This window comes from Ctenopharyngodon idella, chromosome 4 (genome assembly GCF_019924925.1).
Source record: "Ctenopharyngodon idella isolate HZGC_01 chromosome 4, HZGC01, whole genome shotgun sequence".
NCBI classification, from domain to species: Eukaryota; Metazoa; Chordata; class Actinopteri; order Cypriniformes; family Xenocyprididae; genus Ctenopharyngodon; species Ctenopharyngodon idella.
This window is the reverse complement of record NC_067223.1, coordinates 10,249,919-10,274,292: the sequence shown is the minus strand read 5'-3', so window position 1 is coordinate 10,274,292 and position 24,374 is coordinate 10,249,919. Positions and strand designations below refer to the sequence as shown.

At 36.8% G+C, this 24,374-nt stretch overlaps 1 protein-coding gene across 4 annotated transcripts in view; it reads left to right on the top strand.

Annotated features, from left to right (window-relative positions):
- The window catches only part of kcnd2 (potassium voltage-gated channel, Shal-related subfamily, member 2), a 128,088-nt gene that overhangs the window by 99,214 nt on the left and 4,500 nt on the right, over positions 1 to 24,374 (top strand). The window contains exons 3-7 of one of the 4 annotated variants that reach the window (XM_051890071.1): positions 14,045 to 14,207; positions 18,350 to 18,445; positions 21,052 to 21,147; positions 21,441 to 21,475; positions 23,952 to 24,193. In XM_051890071.1, the coding sequence (XP_051746031.1) occupies positions 14,045 to 14,207; positions 18,350 to 18,445; positions 21,052 to 21,147; positions 21,441 to 21,475; positions 23,952 to 24,186 (625 nt within the window). In that variant the 3' untranslated portion in view covers positions 24,187 to 24,193. The remainder of the gene's footprint in view (positions 1 to 14,044; positions 14,208 to 18,349; positions 18,446 to 21,051; positions 21,148 to 21,440; positions 21,476 to 23,951; positions 24,194 to 24,374) is intronic. The other 3 variants (XM_051890069.1, XM_051890072.1, XM_051890070.1) reach the window with 3 other exon arrangements.

Sequence of the window (24,374 nt, the reverse complement as noted above, 5' to 3'; positions counted from 1 at the left end):
CACAAAACCAGTCATAACTGTCAACTTTTTGAAATTGAGATTTATACAACAGTAAGCTTCAACGAACAATATAAATTGAGAACATACAGTTTACGTTGCTAAGAGTGTAGTGATACACAGAACTGTTGGGTAAAGCGTCTGAAAGCTGAATAAATAAGCTTTCTATTGATGTATGATTTGTTAGGATATGACAGTATTTGCCCAAGATACAACTATTTGAAAATCTGGAATCTGAGGGTGCAAAAAAATCAAAATATTGAGAATATCGCCTTTAAAGTTGTAGCAATGCATATCCACTCACAAAAATATTTTTTTGATATATATATATATATATATATATATGTATATATATATATATGGTAGGAAATTTACAAAATATCTTCATGGAACATGATCTTTACTTAATATCCTAATGATTTTTGGCTAATGCTACAAACATACCCGTGCGACTTATGACAGGTTTTGTGGTCCAAGGTCACATATAAAGTGATAAATGTTTAAATGTTTACAGCATTTACACATTTTACAGCATATCCATTTACTATTGTTCATTGCAAACCTAATATAATAACTTACAAAACAGCAAAATCTGCTAATAAAATGTCAGCCTCAAAATTCTTCATGCATTGTCAGTATAAACACACACACACACACTATGGGAACCCAGTGGAGACACTATTACTGGATTAGAGAGAAATATGGCATCTGCATCTGTCTTGCCCAAGGCCTGGTTGACTAATTGTCCTAGTGCTCGGGTCTGTAGGTGGAATGAAGTGTCAAACTGGAGCTTTTCTATGTGTGTGTGTGTGTGTTTGTGTGTGTGCATAATTTAGTGGGATTATGCGTGTGTGTGTTTAGCTCTGAGCTGAAAGAGAGGGCAATAAATCTTTCATTTCACAATTGTTTACGTTTCTTTCCTCCTCATGTGAGTGTGTGTTTGTGCTTGGCCTTTCCTCCAGGACTACACAGGCAATCAATGGAACTGACTGAGACTGAGTCAGATCTGTATTTAGACAAACGCTGTTTTTGTTTTTCTGACAGCCCTCAGTGTGTGGGTGTATAAAAAACACGTCTGCTTCTACAGTATATGTTTGTGCATAAGTATGGGTGAATCTCACGAAAACTCTCAAAGACATGTCCTGGTCATGATAGGATGGTTTACAATAGGAAGGGAAGAGAAGCATTGGCAGTTATGATCTGCTCTTCTAGTATAGACCTCCTCGCAGGGACTCCAAGGCTTGTTGGTAGCACTTTATTTTAGTCCTGTTCCCCATGTATATACTATGTACTTTATGCAATAACTGGGTAATAACTAGGTACTAACCCTGAACCTACCCCTAAACCTAACATTAACCCATGTAGTTACCTTATGTTACCCAGTACTTTCTTAGGTAAGTACACTGTAAGCGCACATACTGTAAAATAAAGTGCAACCGGCTCATTGGAGCCAAAGGTAATCCACCATATCATCTATAGGATGAGTCAACCCTGTTTGCAGTAATGAGAATCATTGAGATTAATGAGAACTACAAAAAAAAAAAAAAAAAAAAAAACACTTAAAATATACATTACAATAATGAGTTTTGAGGGGAAATATTATAAACTAATTGCAGATTTTTATTGTTTTAATTTTGGTGTAATATTTCTCAATTGTTATTTCAACTTCATTTCTCTAATTTGTACTTGTCACAATTTTACCTATTGTTATTTTAGTATTAATATATTATTATAGTATTAATATTTGAGTTAGCTTTTATTTTTATTCTTCAGTTTTCATTTTAACTTTAATTTTTGTCATTTTGTTGGTTTTGTCAGTTTTATTAGTTTTTGTTTTTTAAATATTTCAGTTTATTTATTTTTAATTGTAGTACTTTGACCTAAACTTATTTTACTTCAGTTCTTCATTATTTTTTGTTAGCTGTTCATCATATTGATATTTTGTTTTCACAGTGTAAATTTATTTGTTATAAACTTTTTCATGTTTTTTTTTTTTTCAACTTTTATTATATGACAAAAACAGCTGAAACATTCTTAAAAATATCTGTGTTTTGCAGAAGAAAGAAAATCATACAAGTTTGCAATGAAATGAGAGTGAATAAATGATGACGGAATTGTCATTTTTGGGTGAACTATCACTTTAATAGTCTTAAAAATAGACTTCATTTTCTTTATGTAATTTTTTTTTTTTTTGGGGGGGGGGGGGGGGGGGGGGGGGGTGAAATATGTTATACATATGTTCTCAGCACGTTTTTTTGTGAAACTCTCACATACTGTAAGAACAGCGGTTGTGCATGTTTATAAATGTATTTGTGTGTCAGGTAGACAGCTACAGATGTTCTGTGCTGAGAAGGTTAGTCAGCATAGATTGAAGCATCGTCATCCTCACTGCTGGAACCTGTGTTGGACACAGCATTAAACATTCCCTCAATGTTCCGTGGACATTTTCCGAAACGTTATTGCAGCATAATGCCGCTTGACATCAGCTCCACACTGTGACCTCTGCTAGTGCCTCAATGATGTTATATCTATTCATGTTCTGCACTCATACCTGCGTTCTTTCTCCCACACAGTGTTATTGCACATTGGCCTTTGCCATTTGATGAGGAGTTTTCCTTTGTGATAATGTCAGGGACAGCTCATTGATTTGACCTCGCTCGCTTGCCATATGCTCAAATAGCTTCCCTTGGAAATAGAGGAATGAAAGAATGAAGCCATTTCTCACATTCAGCGATTCGCTATACGTACCTTTTCCTGTTATGTCAGTCTGAAGGTTAAATTATAAGGATATATTATATGATGGATTATAGATACAAAATCACACGTTCAATAGGACGGGCAGATGGAAAGATGGCCTCTGAGTCAAGTGTGTATGTGTGAATCATAAATGTTTCACAGAAGCATAACTGTAGTGGAAAAGAACATTAAATATGGCATGTTGGTGGACATGTGTTAATGTACTCATCTGCTCGCACACGACCACACAAGCACCTGCTGCAGGTACTTAGCGGCACTAATGTCATCTCATCTTCATGTGGACTCCTCAGATGATTTTCTCAGATCATTAGCGTTGGTGCTAGCAACGGCCTTATTAGCTCATCCAAAACTCAGACCCATTTCTTTTGAACTTTGAGACACGCAGTGTTCTGACACACTAATCAGACCCATTTTGTTTGCTTTGCATCCTGTTCTTCCATGTTTCTGAAGTAGTGTGCATATTAGCATTTATTAACCTCTTGGTAGCTCTAAACAAAATCAAATTAGCTGCATATGTTAGCATTTTACTTTCTATTTCAACAACATTAGCAATTAAAATGAGAAAAAAACAAACATACAAAATAAATTTTGTGAATGAGGGTCTTTTGCATTCTGCCAAAATCTGTGAAGGTTTTGTCCTTGAGTTTTAGTTCTGCCGAAGTAGATTCCACGTGGAGCATCTGTTGCATATGCACAATACTGTAGTTATATGGTGAGAAAAGGCTGAAAGTTTTCTCCTTTTCCTCTGCCTACTGTGAGAGACAGGGGAGCTCCCTCGGTTCAGCTGGGTGGGTCATTAGCATCCACACATAAAAGCAGCTATGTGATCATAATTATGCTGATTAGCACTTAGTCATGATATAAGTCCTGTTGGACCGAAAGCAGAAAATAAATACGTAAACACATTAAAACCTCTTTAGGAAACAACTAAATCACATAAAACAAACTTCCAGAGCTTCAATTATGGCTGGAAATGGTGCAGTTATTATAATAGGTGATGTTTTTGTTGTTGTTGTTTTGCAGGGAAAGAGAACTGAGAATTGAATCTGTCAATGTCCTATCATGAAGGCCCAAATCTGGCACAAACAAAGACACTTCTAGCTTTGCAAGCTCGATTTGTGCATTGTGGCATTCCAAAATGTGTTGAAAATGCAATATACAGTAAGTAATCTTGCCATGCTAATTAGTTGAAGCTTGATTAAACTTTTCTAGGCACCTAGCAAATGTTATCATAAACATTATCATTGTCTTTCAGGTCAAGTAATGTCATTGTGGACTGTCTTGCATCAAAACGCAAATTTTAATGCAATACAAATGCAATGCAATACAATAGTGCACATTGCTGCAACAGGCACTATAGCAGACTTTAGCATAAATGCTATCATTCGTTTTCTCTTTCAGGTCAACTACTGTCATGGTGCGCAACAGTTTGAAGTAAAAAAAAATGCCATGCTAGTTAGTTAAAGTTTGCTTAAACTTGTTTTGTAGCTACCTAGCAAACCTTAGCATAAACATTACCAACCGTTTTGTCTTTACACTTGTTTTTTAGCTACCTAGCAAACCTTAGCATAAACATTACCAACCGTTTTGTCTTTAAAGTTGTTTTGTAGCTACCTAGCAAACCTTAGCATAAACATTACCAACCATTTTGTCTTTAAACTTGTTTTGTAGCTACCTAGCAAACCTTAGCATAAACATTACCAACCGTTTTGTCTTTAAACTTGTTTTGTAGCTACCTAGAAAACATTAGCATAACATTACCATCACTTTTGTGTTTCTGGTCAAGTACTTTCATTGTGCACAGTAGCTAGCTGACAGCTGTGTCAAAGCAACAGTTCTAAGAAAATCTTGCCAAGATAATTTAGTTTAAACATGTCGTAGCTTAGCGAATATTAGTGTAAACGCTACCATCACTTTTCTCTTTCAGGTCAACTACTGTCACAGTGGAGCAGCAGTTTGAAGAAAATCTTCCAGTTCTAGGTTTTTTTTAAAGTTAGTTTTAAATTGTAGCTAACGCTACCATCACTTTTCTCCTTCAGGACAATTACTGTCATAGTGGAACAACAGTTTGAAGAAAATCTCCTCAAGCTAGTTTTTAAAAGTTAGTTTAATCTGGTGCTGTAGCTAGTTAGCCGAATAACACTTTTTTTACTGAGGTTTGTTGCCACCATAGCTAGCACAAGGGTGATCATTAAGTATTGATAAAAGAGACCATGTGCTTGATATGCATTAGCTTAATGATCAAATTTGCGTACTCATGTTAAGTCTATTTCTGTTCTAAAACTAAGCCATTTGCTAGAGTTTTGAGCAGAGAAGATTTCAGTGTTGTTTAGCCTCTTAGCATACATTAGCATCTCGACCTCTGTTCTCCATTATCGATTGTTCACTCTGAGTCGGTCGCAGTAGGGGAATGAGATTGCTCTAATTGATTGGGTTATGAGTGTATCTTGTTTGCCCGTGATAGCTCATTCACCCTTCTCTATTTCAAGTTCAACGCATCCCAACCTACCCCTGTGCCTCGTTTTCACCATCAGCAATGACCTCGCACTGTTCCTTTTCCATATCTCATCGAGTTTCACACGCTGTTCCCCAAGCCGTGACAGAAAATGCATCACCAGCCACAGCGCCCAGCTGTGTAAAAATGGCTGATCTGTCCGTATAATGATTATTAAGTGTGATTTTCTCTGGAAATCGAACACCTTGAGCTTCACACCCGTTGTGCGGGGAGACTTTTTTTTTTTTTCCTGGACACAAAAGTGAGCTCAGAGCTTTATCTCCGATTGATCTGCTGTGAGTCAGTGGAGCAAGAGACCATTCTGTGGGTTTATAAGAAAAGATAAAAGACCCTTATCATCTCTCTTTCCCTCACCCTAACTTTTATACCTCAACGAGATGTTGCGTTTGAATGCCGGGAGAACATCTTTCATTATCAGGTCAAGGACTTTGTACCTACTTCTGCTAAGAGCTCGGGAGAAGAAAGCATTGGTTGATGCGATAAACTCTATGTAACTGTCTCACCTCTAGCCGTGCTCAAACAGGGGACATCTCTGATATGAGTCTGAATGAGTGTCTGTCCACCAATCTGATGGAGTCAGAGAGAGTGAAAAGTGGTAGGACGGTAAGATGGGATAAAACAGATTGTTGAGCATTCATGGGAGGGATGAGGAAAGCATAGACAGAATTATTGATGAGGGAGGAGGGGGTGTCGTGTGAAGCTTCCAACTGCCTCGTAATAAAGCATTCACAAAAGCCTTTCATGAAACTCTCAGTTGTGAGATTTCACCTACAGTGCTGTGCCCGGCCGTAGGAGAGGAGAATCAGATCTCAGTTGTGCTGCTCGTGCATGACATACACGTCCTCGCTTGTTTTGCTTCCTTCGCTCAGATGAGTTGCGGAACAGTGTTGGGACTTCTTGAGTTGGACTAAGGTGGGACATCTCCCAGCATCTGTTCACCAAAAATTCTCATGTAATTAAGTCTGTTAGTGCTTATTTTCAAGGTCTTTATTTACTAACAGCAAGTCAAACTACTTTATGTTTGTTCTTTTCAATAAACATCCCCTAAGTGTTAAAGGGGACCTATAATCCCCCTTTTACAAGATGTAATATACGTCTCTGGTGTCCCCAGAATGTATCTGTGAAGTTTCAGCTCTAAATACCACACAGATAATTTATTATAGCTTGTCAAATTTGCCCCTATTTAGGTGTCTTTGTGTGTGTCCCTTTAAATGCAAATGAGCTGCTGCTCCCAGACCGCTTTCCAAAAGAAGGCGGCGTTTTAACAGCTCACGCTTCGGTTGCTCAAAAACAACAAAGCTGGAGAATCTCAATCGTCAGCCAAAATGACGATTGTCAGTAACGGTGTTCAGCCTTACATTGTTCAAACTGGAGTCGGACACTGATGGAGAGACTCAGGAAGAAGTTACAACTTATAGAATGCATCTGGACATTTCTGAATGGTTAGTGGATAAATTTATGTAATTGCTGTGGAGTTGATTCAACTCATCGACTAGCATGTGCCGTCATGTTAATCTTTTGTGCAAATCCAGCGTTGAATGGACCCTTGTTTGTGAAGCAGTCCGGCGTAAAATGACGGCATAGCAACAACACTCTACTACAACAACTCTTAAGCAGCCCAACATGGCCTCACCTCTTTTGTTGCATATTCTCGGGGGCAGGGTTTATGTAAATTTTAGAGTTAGTGATGTCTCACCTGGGAAGAAGCTCATTGTAGTCCCTAACAGCCGTTTGTTGTAGTCCTTAAAAATAGATTTCTTTAAAAGAAAATATCTGCCTTTGCTCTGAACTTTGAGCATTGTAACTTTGCAGATGTTGTTTATGCTCAAACAGCAACATTACACACTAACTAAAGTTAAAAAAGTGAAATCATAATCAACCACCTCTTTAAATTTACGGGCATAACTTGTTACCCAATATTTGTGATACAGGCATGAATGATTCCTTCAATAATGTGGCTTGATGAAGACAGCTGTGCTGTTACTTTTCCAAGACTTATGATTTTCACCTGGTGGTCGATAAAACAGGTGAAAAAATCCCCTTGATTAGAATATCATAGAATCATAGACAACCACCTTTGCAACCACCTAACAATGTGTTTAAAAAAAACATAACACCTTAGCAACTGCATAACTACTCCTTAGCAGTGTTGGGTAGTAACTGAATCTGGATTACATGTAATCTAAAACTAATCTAAAAGTAGTCAGAATACATTACCTTAAATGTGTAATGTAATGGATTACATTACTAACTACAATTTTTGTCATGTAATTTGGAATCAGTAACCAAGTAATCTAGCCATCACATCATGATGGTGAATTTTTCTTGGGCAGCGCATGCTATTATTTTTCAAGTGAAGCGGTTTTCTCATAACAGATAAAAAAGGGCCAAAATAATAATAATGTCACTTTGCAAATACTGTGTGAATTATGATTATTCTGTGCTTTAAAAAGAGCAGTCACATATAGTATGCACATTACAAGCAGACAATAAAGCAAGGGGAGTGATTGTGTTTCCCTCATGTGTGACTGTGAATAAGAGTTAGAAGCCCAGGCAGGCTTAGTTAAATGAAACGCTCTAGTCATTAACTCGGTCTCTCAATATTCTAATGAGTGCTGAATTCGTAAGACTTGATAAGCATATTTCATCTCCAATCAGTCCAGAGCTTCATGAAGCAAGAGTTATTAAGTCAGTGAGCTCTGCGTTTTTAATCGCACTGTCTCTTTCTGTCCATCCACCCTTCTCGCATTTCACATAATGCTGGAGCTGAAGAGCGAAGAAATGGACTCATAAAGTGTGGGGAAAATAGAGTGTTTTACTGCTTTCTTTGTCATGTCAGGAGTCTTTGTCTCTCTGTCTCTCTCATTGGATTTTGTCCACCCCCTGTAATCTGCAGGACTGTGTTTGGGTGTACGTGCTCTTACAGCTGTTTACTTTGAGACAGTGGCTGTCTTTTGATGACCCGTTTTCTCTCCTGGCTGATTGGATCGTAATTGCACTGTGGCTGCCAAGGTGCTCTCAAAGTTTCTTGCAGAAGCGATGTGAGTTTAATTAGCTATAGTTTGAGGACAAAACTGTCCTCAGAAATTGGACAAAACCTTCCTTTGGGGATATCATTAAAAGTAAAAACGATTTATAAATATTAAAAATGATTGTGAGAAAGTTTAAAATGGCAGCGGCTATTTGTACTAATTGAAAATAGCTGTAGATGCTATTTACACTGAGTGAAAATAGCTATATATTCTATTTACACCATGTAAAAGTATCAGTTCTTTGCAATAAGAGTAAATAGCAATTAGATGCTATCTATACTTTATATTGGCAGATACTATTTGCACCTCAGTATTTTTGTACATTAACAGGATGCTATAATATCATAGAGTAGAAATGATTATATTTATTAAAATTATTAAATAGATGCTGCCTTATTGGGAGAATAAAAACCCTCCCTCTTCCTTCTTCTAACCCTACCCAATAAACAATTTTAATATTATAAAACACTCGTTCGCAGTTTATTTCCACTTTTAGAACATTATTTTCATTTTTATTGAAAATAAATGCAAGCTCGGCAAAGGCGGATTCGAATCCGCGTCGATCTTGTTAAAAGCCAGGTCTGCAAGACTTACTCTCTACTGCTGTGCCACTGAAGATGTTGAATTCTATGCATCTTTTTAGTGTAAATAGCATTTGCCAACAAGGGACGCTATTTGCACTTAATGTAAATAGACACTCCGAGTTTGAAATAAAGTCACATTGTAAGACATAGTCATATTTACGAGATATGATTTACGAAGAACAAAATTATAAACTATAAAGACATATTGTGAGATATAAAGTTGCCGTTGTAAAATAAAGTTGCTATTACGAGAATAATGTTGCATTTACGAGAGTCGCAATCAAAAGAAAAAAGTTGCAATTGTGAGATATAAAGTTACTTTTTGAGAGACAGTCGCAATTATAAGATGAATTCTGAGAAATAAGGGTTCGATTACAAGAAATTGGCATTTATGTTATATGAATTTGTAATATATAAACAATTGTAATATATAAAATCTCTAAGATCTCTAGAAAATTAACTTCCTGACTTGTGTTTACCAATGCATACATTTGTTTGTGATTGTCTTTTATTGTATAGTGCTGCAGTGAAGTGTGTGTGATGTTCTAAACTATAGTAATTTGCTCAGTTTTCTGTGTGTGTGTGTGTGTGTGTGTACGAGTGGCCAGTACAGGTCGGCTGGGTTAATAGGGATGCTGTCATACGTAACAGTACTGGACAGTGAGCAGCAAGGAAATGACAAACGCATAGAGCAAGTTAGAGTCCTTGCCGTCCCCCCTAGTTCGCTTCACGCACACACCTGACTGACACACTGCAAGGTCAAAGTCTTTTATTACGTTCAGGCTGGCCGTGGAGCATCTGAATTCGACGCTTCAGAGAGAGCACACACACTTTGCAAATAACAGCTTAGTGTGCGGATTTGGATTAGCAGCTAGTGGCTGACATATTCATCATGTACACAAATCTAATTATGAGGGTAATTGCCTACAAGGGACTTTATTGGTCTCTTATAATGAGTCTATTGTCTGTCGGTGCAGGGGATCACAAAGCTCTCTATTGATCAGTCATGAATACCGCTATAGCTCATGCGACCATTAATATGGATATTTTTCAGGGCTCTGAATGACTGGGTCAGTACCGTCGATAATGTCAGCCACAGTACAGAGCAGAAACGAGAGCCTCTTAACTCTTTGCGTGTCTTGTCTTTCTCTCCTTTTCTCTTGCTGGCATATTTAATTACAGCCGTTTAATTGGAGAAGTCGACTCTGTGCCGTCCGTAATTATGGCTCAGTCTTTTGAGGCTTTGTCGCATCGGGCCCCTTGAGCTCATATTCTCTTCGCCGTAATTCAATTAGATCCTTCACTTAGAGCACGGAAGCCTCTCAGCACCGTTACGGCACTGCTTTCAGAAACTCACAATGCTAATTTATTTCACTTTTTAATTCTTTTAAATCATAGCATATGTCCTTTGAGAGGAGATGAGCGCAGAAAGAAGTTAGCAAAGCAAATGCACAGCTCTTTTGTGTATTTCAAAAACACTACACTGACCGTTGAAGCACATGTACATCACCATGATGTTTATTCAATACATGCATTTTCATCTTAAAGTGACAGAGATATTTTAAAGTCCCCCTGTAGGTAATAATTGTATCCCTTAAAACTCATCTTTGATCACCAAAATTACATATTTAAATGTTTTTTTCTGCGAATTTTTTTTTTTTATCATGCCTTAAAATAGCTTGAATGTAACTCTACACCCTTGCCTCATTTAGTATACTCGGATCAATGAATATGCAAATTAGCCCAGCCTCCACTTACTCACACCAGCTCAGAGATTAACTCAACTTACTGAGGTAAACACTGCACAATGGTATCGCTCTTTACAACATTGGACACATAACAGAAATTAATATGATTAGCCTTTTGCTTGACTATGTTATCAAACAGGTAATAATGTGCTGCTAACGTTACACAAACCATGTTCCCGTTCGCCATGTCAGAGTCAGTCAGCTGCCTTCTAACAATCAGTATACTTACAAAGGCTTTGAACAACTCAGAACGTCAGTGGAGAAAGGCATGTAGTTCATCTGCGGGTCCAATAACCAAGACTATTTTGACTCAATTCGGTACATTTGACAGCTGATTTCAAACGGTTGCATGCTTATTTGTGTTCACGCTCTGTCTGAAATCTGTTAAGGGCAGCGTTGAGCATTGTAGCCGGGATAACCTGGCTTCTCTCGAGACTCCCCTGCTAGTTCGCTGTTAATGATATGCTAAAGCCCGCTGGCACGTTAACGCGATTGGTTACAGGCTAGTTTGTGACATCACAGACACCAGTGATTTCAAACTGCGGGTTTGAGACTGTCTTTTTTCACTGCACTTTTGAGGAGAAAATACTCAGCAATGGTGTTGACATATGAATTTGCACATGGTTTTGTCTTAAAGCATATTAAAGGGATAGTTCACCCAAAAATGAAGGTGACTTTGTTTCTTCAGTAGAACACAAATTATGATTTTTAACTCCAACCGTTGCAGTCTGTCAGTCATATAATGTCATATAATCTCTATCACTGTAACTTCATAACTCTTGGAAATGCGACTATTTCTCATATGTGCAAATTTATATCACATAAATGCAACAATTTCTCATAAATGCAACTTTATTTCTTAGAACTGTGACTACCTATCACAATTAAGACTATCTCTCACAATGTAATCTCACATCTCACAATTTTGACTTTCCTGTATCTCGTAATTGCGAATTGTAAAAGTAATTATTTTCTATATCTTACAATACGACTTTGTAGCTCGCAATTTTGTCTCTTGTAATTGCCACGTTATTTATTGTAACTGCAAATTTGATCTTTTAAATGCAACCAACATACAGGTTTGAAACTATATGAAAGTAAGTAAATGATGACAATTTATTTTTGGGTGAACTGTGCCTTTAAGATGTTTATACATTGTTGTTATTCAGATTCACAAACATGAATATTCAACTTAAATGGAGCACAGTGTATGTCAAATGAGATTGTGAATATGTATACTTGCTTACTTTGTAACTCTGAACTATTTTCCATTCAGGTAAGGTGTAGTTACTGTATGTAATGTAGCCCCAATGTTTTTTTGAAGGCAAACAGTCAATTCTGATCTTGGCTCATGTTGAGGAAAAACTGGCATCTACGCTTACCATGGTACCGAATGATTACAATATTTGAATGTATTTACATGCTACTTGCTGGCGATGTCCCTCATTTGTTAGCCACTTTAGATGAAAGTATCAACTAAATGAATATATGTGAATGTCCTTCAAAGAATACTCTAGTTTTACCATGGTAAATGTCTAAAATCATGGTAATATCATGAGACTTTTTATGCAAGTGCAAGTAGTATACATCCCTATCAACATTTTAAAGTGATGCTGTTTGAATGACAGCTTTGAGACTGATGAGATGAACCATCAATCTGTTGACTAAAGGCAGATCGTCTTCCGAATGCCAGTGACGGAGTTGGTTTGTCATGCGTTGGCCTTGCTTTAAAAAGATGAAGAGGAGGTGGTACAACAGAAGGGGTGTGTGTGTGTGTGTGTGTGTGTCTGTGTTTGTTGGAACAAGAATGAAATCGTGCCAGTACTGTGTGTTCTCATGACAGCATGTTCACATGAATGCCATTTTAGAATGATGTGTGGAATATGAGCGTTTTGGATCATAGTAATGGTTATTATTTGAATGTAATTTTAAATTGAGAGTTGGGAAAGTAGGTCAGAGAACTTGATCTCGTAGCATGAAACTCAGCCCACACACACATGCAGTCTTCCCACCACATGCGAACAGTCATTTTTTAACATCGAGTTAAAAGTTTGAGAATGTTAGGGCTTTATGAGGAAAAAAGCCTGCGGTCAAATATAGAAAAAAAAAAAGAGATTTTCACACAAAATTGGAGAGTGAACATTTTCCCCATGCTGTATGGTTCTCTAGTGCCCCCTAGTGCTGTCTTCCATTTCTTTTTACCAAATGAAATCACCTGAGCTGGTGGAAATGAAGGCGACAGAAGTAAGAAATAAAACCAGCTTGTGAAGATGTAAAATATTTCTGCAATTTCGGGGGCAGTGACGTGATGGCATTTTTTGCCTGGAACTATTAAGCTATTCAAAAATATGTTATATAAGCAATGACTTGAATAAACTTATTTTATGATGAACATTTTTTAATTAAAATTAATTTGGATATTTTATGTGGGATTTGAAGGGGAAAAATATGTAGTTGCTCTGATTGAGATTTTAATACAGAAAAAGTCCCATTGAAAGGCTGAAATTCTTGAAGATAAAAACTTTGGTATAAAAGCAAATTTGTTCGGAAATATCACAGATGAAACCCATGTAGACCCTCATGACTGTCAGTATGTTTTTAAGGTCATATTGTGACACTTTAAAAAAAAAAAAAAAGAAAAATGTGATATTAGATGAAAGAAAAATCCTTGAAAAAATATCTTTGTACACTCTGATATTCATGTTTTAAAAAAAAAAGAAAAAAAAATATGTGAAGGAGATGTGTTGCACTGCCTGAGGCAAATGGTGGTCACACCAGATACTGACTGGTTTTTGGACCCCCCCAATACAGTAAAACTGCACATTTTTACTGCACTTTTATTGTGGCCAGCCTAAAGCACACCTGTGCAATAATCATGCTGTCTAATCAGTATCTTGATATGCCACACCTGTGAGGTGGATGGATTATCTCGGCAAAGGAGAAGTGCTCATTAACACAGATTTAGACAGATTTGTGAACAATATTTGAGAGAAATAGGCCTTTTGTGTACATAGAAAAAGTCTTAGATCTTTGAGTTCAGCTCATGAAAAATGGGGACAAAAAAAAAAAGTGTTGTGTTTATAATTTTGTTCAGTGTATAATATTTTCCTTGATGGTTTCACCACTTGACATTTTGGTATTTTTTAAATGTATACTAATATAATAGTAATATTAATATACTAATATTACTACTACTACTACTACTAATAATAATATATATTATTTTGCTTGATGGTTACACCACTTGACATTTTTAGAGTGATTAAATCAGCATCTTTGCATTTTTGTATTGTGAATTTCTTCAAACTAGATTTTTTTTAAAGGTTTCTGCTTTCCATCATCGGATTTGTCTCTGAACTGTTGCCACTGAGTCATATCTATGTTGTGACTCTCTCTTTTTCTGTGTTACAGATATGGAGACATGGTTCCTAAGACCATCATGGGGAAGATCTTCGGCTCTATTTGCTCTTTGAGTGGCGTGTTGGTGATCGCTCTTCCCGTTCCTGTCATTGTGTCCAATTTCAGTCGGATCTACCATCAGAGTCAACGGGCAGAGAAGCGGCGTGCCCAAAAGGTACCGTACACCAGCGTGGGTCCACAGCCTCTGACCTCACGGTGCTAAACGGAGCTGCGCTCAAATGTAGATGTTCTCTTGAAATGCAAGCAGGTCTGGCTGTGGCAAAGAGATTAGAGCCTGACAGGACCACGAACACACAAACACAGAAAAATGACGCTGGGATAGTATTTAATACAACTTGGCACAATGTGCTTGTGACCCAGATGTCTGCACGCTGAGTGGTGTGTGTGTCTCGATGGTATGTTAACTGCAGGTCTCTGTGGAACCATCATTTCTAGTGCATGCCCAGATCTCATCCCGTACTTCAACACAGCAGACAGAAACACAAACACACAGAAACAAGACAGACAGGCAGAGAGAAACTTTGAGAATGGGAGATATAAAGAAATTAGGAGAGAGATTCAGAATAGAATAAAAGAAAAAACGGCCACATACACACTGCAAAGTTTAGGGTATATTTAATGTATGTGTATGGAAGCTTGTTTCCACCACTAAGTAAAATATTTAAAAAGTCATTGCGACATTTTATCTTACAATTCTGACTTTCTTTCTTGCAATTCTGAGTTTATAACTCACAATTCCAATTTTTTCCCTCGCAGTTCTGAAACGTAGAATCGTGAGATATAAACTCGCAATTGCGGGTGAAAAAAGTCAGAATAGTAACATAGAAAGTCAAAATTACCTTTGTTCCGTGGTGAAAAAAAAACTAAATTGCAAGATATAAACTCTGTATTCTGTGAGAAAAAGACAAAATTACCAGAAATAAAGTCAGAACTGTGATTTCATATCTCTCAATTCTGACATTTTTTTATCAGAATTGTAAGAGATAAACTCACAATTGTGAGTTATAAAGTCTGAATTGTGATATTCGTTTTAAAAAAATGTCAGAATTGTGAGATGAAATACTCAAAATTGCGAGAAAAAGTGGCAGAAAGTCGCAATTACCTTTTTTTATTTTATTCCGTGGTAAATATATATATATATATATATATAAACTCAGAATTATGTGAAAAAAAATACAAATTTGCGAGTTATAAACTCAAAATTGCGAAAAATAAAGTCAGAACTGCGAGTCTATATCTCAATTCTGACATTTTTTCTCAAAATTGTAAGATATAAACTTACAATTGTGAGTTATAAAGTCTGAATTGTGATATAAACTCACAATTCTTTTTAAAAATGACAGAATTGTGAGATGAAAAACTCGAAATTGTGAGAAAAAAAGTCAGAATTGTGACAGAAAGTCACAATTACCTTTTTAATTTTATTTCGTGGAAAAAAAAACTGAATTGCGAGATATAAACTCAGAATTCTATGAAAATAAGTCAAAATTTGCACGTTATGATCTCCAAATTGCGAGAAATAAAGTTTATACTGCAAGTTTATATCTCTCAATTCTGACATTTTTTCTCAGAATTGTAAGATATAAACACAATTGTGAGTTATAAAGTCTGAATTGTGATATATAAACTCACAATTCTATTTAAAAATGTCAGAATTGTGAGTTTATATCTCTCAGTTCTTACTTTTTCTCAGAATTGTGATATATAAACTTGCAATTGTTATTTATAAAGTTGAACTGTGAGATATAAACTCAAAATTTTGAGTCAGAATTATATTTTATTCCTGTGACAGAAATAAGCTTCCATACAAATGAATCTCCTAAATACTCAAATTTTGTTATGCCAGGAACCAGTGAAGAAAATAATTTTGGGTATGCTGTTATCTAACACTTTAGCTGCGACACACACAGTTTGATGTTTGAATATGCAGCAAGTGGAATGTAGCTGTGCTCCAATCAGTGATGATGGAATTTGCATATCCTGATGCTTCAGGATTATTTAAAAAGAAACGATTCAATTAATTCTGAAACCTCAATTAATCTGATTACTTTCGCAATTAAATTTAAATGCAAGTTTTACAGCCCATCTGCACAGCGACTGCCATTATAAGCTGTCCGCACACACACACACACACACTACATTTATAGTCGATGCATTAGCCAAACGTTTGAATTTATTATGGCACGAGCCTTGTGATCTGTCATTTCTTGTTGTGAGTATTCCTGCCGTAAATCATCATTTCATGTGCATACGGAAAACAGGAGTCACTTCTGAACTTGCAATGATTGACATGTGGTTTAAATCTTTTAATTTTAGCGACATCTGTCAGCATTTAGTAAACATAATTCTATTGTTCATGCTTTTTAAATTAGTTATGTACATACTACACAAAATTATTTGTTCATCATCAAACTTCTAAATGACAGAACTCTGTGTAGCCTACAGAATGAGATTGAGCACTAATATAAGAGGAGTCACAACTGTATTAAGCTGCAGTGTGTACTTGGCCAATGAGATCAGGCACAGGAAGAACAGATGCTGTGTTCTGTAGCCTGTTCTCCTCTGGGGGTGATCAGAATACACAGACGTAGTGACATCACATCATATCTCATTAGACGAGTGTCTTCTCTTAATTTAGCTGTTCAACTCCAGCCATCCCATGGGAGACACAAACAGTTCAGATATCCCAGTCCCCCTCTGCGCATGCACAAACAGTACAACCAGTCCACCCAAGAACAACAGTCTGTTTTTTCAGTTAACTGAGAACGAGAATAGAAAAGGGACAAATGAGAGAGGGAATCAAGTTTGTAACAATACCAAAATTTCAGTAGTCAATACCAATACAGTACCTTTAAAATTTACAATACTTAAAATTAAAAAATAAACTACTTATTAAAAATGTTAACATTTTAATTAATACAATATTCATAGCAGTCTGATATTTTGACACAAATTGCAGGTTTTTGTTCTGGAAATTTATCCTGAGATATAAAGTAAAAAGCCTGGAAATACTGAAATTGCTGAATCAAAATTTTGATAGTAGTTTAGCATAATTTTCTAAATATATTTGTAAATAATGGCATGTATATTTATTATATAATATTATACTTTTTATAATATTCTATTATATATATATATATATATATATATATACTTAATATTTCTGTGGAAACTATGATACATTTTTTTAGGTTTCTTCGATGAATGAAATATGGAAGCTTGTTTCCGCCACTAAATAAAAAAATTAAAAAAGGTAATTGCGACTTTTTATCTCACAATTCTGACTTTTTTGCTCGCAATTGTGAGTTTGCATCTCACAATTCTGACATTTTTCTCAGAATTACGAGTTATAAAGTCAGAATTTTGAGATTAAAAAGTCAGAATTGCGTGTTATAAAGTCAGAATTGCGAGTTACAAAGTCAGAATTGCGTGATAAAATATAAACTCGTAATTGCAAGAAGAATTAACACGCATTTCTGACTTTATATCACACAGTTCTGACTTTATAGCTTGTAATTGCGTTATGTCCGATTGTGAGGGGAAAAGACTAACAATTTTTCTCAGAATTGCGAGTTTATATCTGACTTTATAACTCGCAATCGCATGTTATAAAGTCAGAATTGTGAGATATAAACAATTCTGAGAAAAAGTCAGAATTGCGAGTTATAGTCAGAATTGCGTGATAAAAACATGCAATTGCGAGAAAAATTCTGACTTTATAACACACAATTCTGACATTTTATCTCACAATTCTGACTTTATAACTTGCAATTGCGAGTTTAAATCTCGCAATTACCTTTTTTTTTTCATGCCGAAAACAAGCTTCCATAATGAAAAGTTCAAAAGATTTATTTGAATTAGAAATCTTTTGTAACATTATAAACGTCTTTACTGTTACTTTTGATCAATTTAATGAATCCTTACTGAATAAAAGTATTAATTTATTTTATTTTAAAAAAAGTATTAAAATCTTACTGATGCCAAATTTTTAACAATGTATATATACTTATTATTTTTATATTTTATAAAAAAAAATATTTAATATATTTTATATATGGTGTCAAAATATCTGCTCTTTGTAATATACATCTAGCCACATTACAATAAGACTGGTATTGTTACAATTTTCATTTTATCAAAGAACTTTAGACAGAGAACACATGACACATTGCCATTCTTCATGTCAGACATGAGCATGCAAGCTTCCAGTCACACCACAATCACATTCACACCTACATTGATCATGAGAAGAGGACGTGTTAGGCTAAACACCCGTGTGTTTGTCCACCTGAACAGAAAACCAGGCTTGCTAGAATTCGTGCAGCGAAGAGCGGTGGTGCTAACGCTTATTTGCAGTACAAACGCAATGGGATGCTGGCAGACGTGGAGGAGGTAACGGTGGAAACCAATTCGCCGGGGTCTCTCTTATTGGAACGTGACATGATGGGCTGGTGCTGGTGCATGTGGACCCCTCTTCCCCCCTGGCCGTTCACCTCTCCGCCAGGGGGCCGGGGTCCAGCAGGGCTGTCCCCATTCAACGCTTCCGTGGTGTTCCTCTAACTCTCTTTCTATCTTTCTCACTCTCTTTCGTTCTTTCTCACACCTAGACCGGGTACGCCAGCACCTCTTCCTGGTGGCTGGTCTTGAGACCATCAATAATCGTGTGTCCTCTTGTCCAATGGCAGTGCGGTGCATGCGGCTTGGCCTTGCGGGGGCCACTCCCATCCGCTCCAATACCAACTGGCCCCCCCCCTGTTTTTTACTGCAACCCTTTTCTCCATCTCTCAACTACTTTGCTTTTGGGTTTTATCTCTTTATTACTTTTTGTATCTTGTCTACTTGTTGTTTTAACTGCTTTTTTCGACAACTACTACTCATGCATTTTTTAACATGCATTTTTGAGTGAATTTCTCTCCGGACTGGCCTGTACTCTTTCTCTTTCTCTTCATGACATCATCAGAACTCATCACATGGAGGAATGACACTGTCTGAGCTGCATGTCATTGATTGGCCAGCATTGAAATGGGAGGCGGGGTTTAATGTGAGGCAGAGACCATGGGGCATGTTGATCGAGTGCCTGTAGATGCGGGTTCTCGGTGAGCAGCACCCTAGTCCAGGTGTATCCAGACCTTCTCCTGAATGGCCACTATCCTGCAAAATTTAGCTCTAATACTAATTAAAGGGGTGATTGATTATGATTTCACTTTTTTAACTTTTGTTAGTGTGTAATGTTGCTGTTTGAGCATAAACAACATCTGCAAAGTTACGATGCTTAAAGTTCAATGCAAAGGGAGATATTTTCTTTTAAAGAATTCTCTGTTAAAGGACCACAACAGACGACTGGTAGGGACTACAACAAACTTCTTCCTGGGGTTAGTGACATCACTAACCCTAAAATGTACATAAACCCTGCCCCTGAGAACACGCAACAAAGGGGGCGAGGCCATGCTGGGCTGCTTTAGAGAAGAGGAAGAGTTGTTGTAGTAGAGTGTTGCTGTCATGCCATCATTTTATGCCGGACTGCTTCACAAACGAGGGCCAATTCAACACTGGATTTGCACAAAATATTAACATGACGACACATGCTAGTCGATGAGTTGAATCAACTCCACAGCAACGTCCAGTTGCATTCTAAAAGTTGTAACTTCTTCCTGAGTCTCTCCATCAGTGTCCGACTCCGGTTTGAACAATGTAAGGCTGAACACCGCTACTGACAATCGTCATTTTGGCTGCGTGAGATTCTCCAGCTTTGTTGTTGATGATCAACCGAAGCGCGAGCTGTTAAAGCTCCGCCCTCTTCTGGAAAGGGGGCAGGGAGCAGCAGCTCATTTGCATTTAAAGGGACACACACAAAAATGGTGTGTTTTTGCTCACACCCAAATAGGGGCAAATTTGACAAGCTATAATAAATGATCTGTGGGGTATGAACTGGCTAATTAAGGGCTGCATCCGGAATTGCATACTTCCCTACTATATAGTAGGTGAAAAACAGTATGTGAAAAGAGTAGTATGTCTAAATTCACAGTATTCATAAAACAGTAGTCGAAAAGTATCCCAGATGACCTACTACTTCAGGCGAGATTCTGAAATGCACATCCAATGGACACTTTATCCCATAAGGCCACGGGAGAGGATTTGTGAATGGACACTGGTAGGAAACTGGATTAAAGGGTTAGTTCACCCAAAAATGAAAATTCTGTCATTAATTACTCACCCTCATGTCGTTCCAAATCCGTAAGACTTTCGTTCATCTTCGGAACACAAATTAAGATCTTTTTGATGAGCTTTCTGTCCCTCCGTTGACAGCTATGTAACTTCAAAAAGTTCTTTTTTTTCCCAAAGAGACTCGATTGCTTTATATTATGAACAGATTTAATTTTCATTTTTGGGTGAACTATCCCTATTCATACTATATAGAACATACTTTTTTTAACCGTCACAAAGTAATTACGCAAAAGAAGTACCTACTCAGAGGGAATACGATTTTGGATGCAGCCTTAAGGATTGGATTGGTGTTGGGGGAGGTTGGAGCTATAATCTGCAGGACATTGGCCCTACAGGAACGGGATCAGACACCCCTGCTCTATTCGCCTGGTCACTGCGTCATGGTGATTCATTAAGGCTCTAGTGAGTTTGGGTACGGTGGCCATCATGGTTCAAATACAGCAGACACTTATTTAGACAAATGCTTGTTTTTTCAATAATTACTATTTATATACAAATTCAATAGACATTTACAGACACAGAATACTCTTGTTTCTGTTGTCCACTGTTTTTGAACCTAGAGCTGTCCGTCAATGTAGTAATGTTGAGAGAACAGGACAGGGCAATGACCTAGAGCCTACCGTTGTCACAATGAAGTAATTAAACGTTCCTCAGCATTGTCTTAACATTGCTGGATCATTGTGATAATTCAGGCTTTGCTGTCATTGGTCTTTTCTCTCAGTTTCTTTCTGCTCTGATAGGTTGATATGCAGTGTTTTCTGTTTCTCCACAAGGCATCAAAAGAGGCGGGCCAAGCTTTGGTATGTAAGACCAACCCAACTTTTGAGACCCAGCATCACCATCTCCTGCACTGCTTGGAGAAAACCACGGTAAGAAACCTCTGGAGAAAACTGAAAGCTCTTCTCAGCAATTCAGCTTTGTCATTATTTGACCTTTTTGATATACAGTTGTCCTAAAAGGCACACTAAGCACATCTGTAAGAATCATAATGAGGTTCTTCTACAATTTTATATTCTTTCTCAGCTGTTTTTTTTAATACCTTATAGAAGGTTCAATGAACAGGTGTCTGTATTGAATTGTATTTAAAGTGGAATTGAAGTTTCTGTTATCATATATTCCACTTCACGTTGTTTCAATCCTGTATGACTTTCTTTCCTCATAGGATCACAAAAGGAGAAGTTTGGCATATTATCCCAGGTGCAAGAACAGACACTGTAGTTCCAAAAAAAAAAAAAAAAAACTTACTTAAAAGTATTATGTAAAAGTACATAAAAGTATTTAATACAACTTACTTTCCAAGTACAACTGCTATTTTCCAGGTTTTTCTTAAAAAGGCCAAGTTTTCTAAAAATAACTTTGAACAGACTGAAATTTGAGTCATTATTAGCTGACATGATCGGTTATGACATGATAACCAATTCTATTTGGCATAATTGCTTCTTCGCATGCCACATTTGAATAAAACACAATTTGAGAGCTCTGGCAGAGGGAAAAGTTCAAGTGAAAGTGGACAGAAATTTCATTTTATAACCTTTAACATCAACCAGTGCCTGATTTCTTCTGCACCCATGTGAATTTGCCACAAATAAGTGCAGTTTTTCCTCTCAAGTGAAATCATTAGTCAGGCGCTGGCATGAAAATGACAGCCACTGTTGTCCCCTGCCAGCTAGTCTCATGACAGTCTAGAGAACAGACTGTGACCCACTCATGCTTTCCTAGGGCACTAGACTCGAGACATTTAAAAGGAAAATTCCAGTGCCCTGCTGAGGATGCAGGAATGTTTAAGAAACAGCCAATGCCACAGTAAATCTGGATTCAAGGACACCCTCTGATCTTTGTTTTTACTGGCTCACATTATTAAATGCTTGTGCAATATTTGTTTTAGAGACAAAGGTATTTGAGATTTAAGTTCTTGTCAGCACTTACTGAATCTAATGAGAACTCAATTTAGACAAAGCACTAAAAACATAAAACAGATTGTGCACAAATGGCATGCAGTAAACTTCTGAATTTATTTATTTAGTTAGTTTCCATTTAGTTTCCATTTCCAGAGGTGGAGAGTACCTGAAAACCATACTTGAGTAAAAGTACAGATACAGCAAAAATGACTCCATTACAAGTCACCAATTACAATACCAATTGAGTAAAAGTCTTGCCCCCGGTTTCACAGATAATGCTTAAGCCTAGTCTCAGACTAAAAACTGCATGTTTGAGCTGTTTTAACTGAAAGCAACTTAAAATATGTCAGTGCCATTGTTTTGTCTCAAATTTTTTTTTCTAAGGCATGTTTATAAAAGCTACTTAAATGTCTTAATTGAACTAAGGCTTAATCCTGAGATGGGTTAATCAAACCCTGTCTGTGAAACCAGGCCATAGAGTATCTGATTTTAACAGTACTCAAATATTTTACTCATACTGAGTGTAGGCTCAAAGATGCACTAGTCCTCAACACCTCAGAAATATGCCAGTGAAAAACAAGAAACAGTTGATTTGTGAGGAGAGCAATGACACATTTATTTTATAAACTCAAAATTGAAAACTGAACACCTCAAAATTGCAATAAATCAAGGTCGACACAATAGCTTCTTAAACGTCTACAAACGGTCAAGTCTCCGTTAAGCTCAAGTCCTCAGAAAGGGCATAAGTAAACCAATCCGGTTCTTCAATATAACGGATAAATAAAATAATGTTAAGTAAAATGAAATAGTTTCAGCCTACTTGTACTGGACGTGCTAGTTTCGGCCTCATCACCGGCTGCATGTCCTCATCTCATATATGAAATACCTGCGATTCACAACTACCTGCTAATGCACTCGCATTTGCGTAAAGTAGCCTTGTTGACAAGTTTGGGTGAGTAAGGGCAAAACGCACAAGATGTTGTACCTTCAATGCCCTGTAGATGGCAATATCACTTCTTTTGTAGCAGAAATAAACTGCTGCAGAAAAAGTTAGGCGCCATGCAAAATGTAATGAGTAATTGCACTATTCATCACAAATGTATTTAAATAAAGACTATACTTGTTTAAAAATGTAGTCACGTAGAGAGTAAAAGTTGCTAATATCTATAATACTCAGTAAAAAAATACTTAAAGGGATAGTTCACCCAAAAATGAAAATTCTGTCATCATTTACTCCCCCTCAAGTTGTTCCAAACCTGTATAAAATGCTGTACACAAAGTCAGATATTTGGAAGAATGTTTATAACCAAGCAGATCTTGCCTCCCATTGACTACCATAGTATTTTTTTTTCCTTTTATGGTAGTCAATGGGGGCGCGAGATCTGCTTGATTATAAACATTCTTCCAAATATCTGACTTTGTGTACAGCATTTTATACAGGTTTGGAACAACTTGAGGGGGAGTAAATGATGGCAGAATTTTCATTTTTGGGTGAACTATTCCTTTTAGTACAGTAACTAATTACATTTACTCAAATACTTTACACCACTGTATATTTCAAACATTATTCTAGTTCTTAATATCAGTATATATTAATTATATTATGTTTTATTTAAAAAAACACATCAAAGTGACAGTTTTATCAAGCTTATGAAATTTCAAACAATTTTTTTGGAGCAAAGTATAATAATCATTACCCACAATAAAATAATAATCAAATACCAAAATCAATCCTTAAAGTGATAAATACTTCCTGTTTCTTTTTTCTCTTTCAGAATCATGAGTTTGTGGATGAGCAAACCTATGAGACGAGCTGTATGGAGGTTTCTCTTGCGAAGCCGTCCATGTCGCGTTCCTCTTCGATGTCTTCATCTCCACATGGTCTTTCCTCCTGCTGCACGCGCAGAAACAAGCGCAAGAGCTTCAACGTACCCAATTCCAACATGGTCGGCGGCCGCAAAGGCAGCATACAGGAGCTCAGCACCATCCAGATCAGAGAGAGACCGATGAGCAACAGGTGCACTCATGCACACTTACACACACATATGGAGAAGGAATATGATGATATATTGGCTATGGTCTGAATATGTATGAGTCAGAGAGGTTTCTTATTTCATTAGAAGTGTTTATAATACTGACTTTATGAAAATGGTGGGTTTATCCAGAGGGGGGAGTGTGTGTTTGTTGTATTTTGCCTG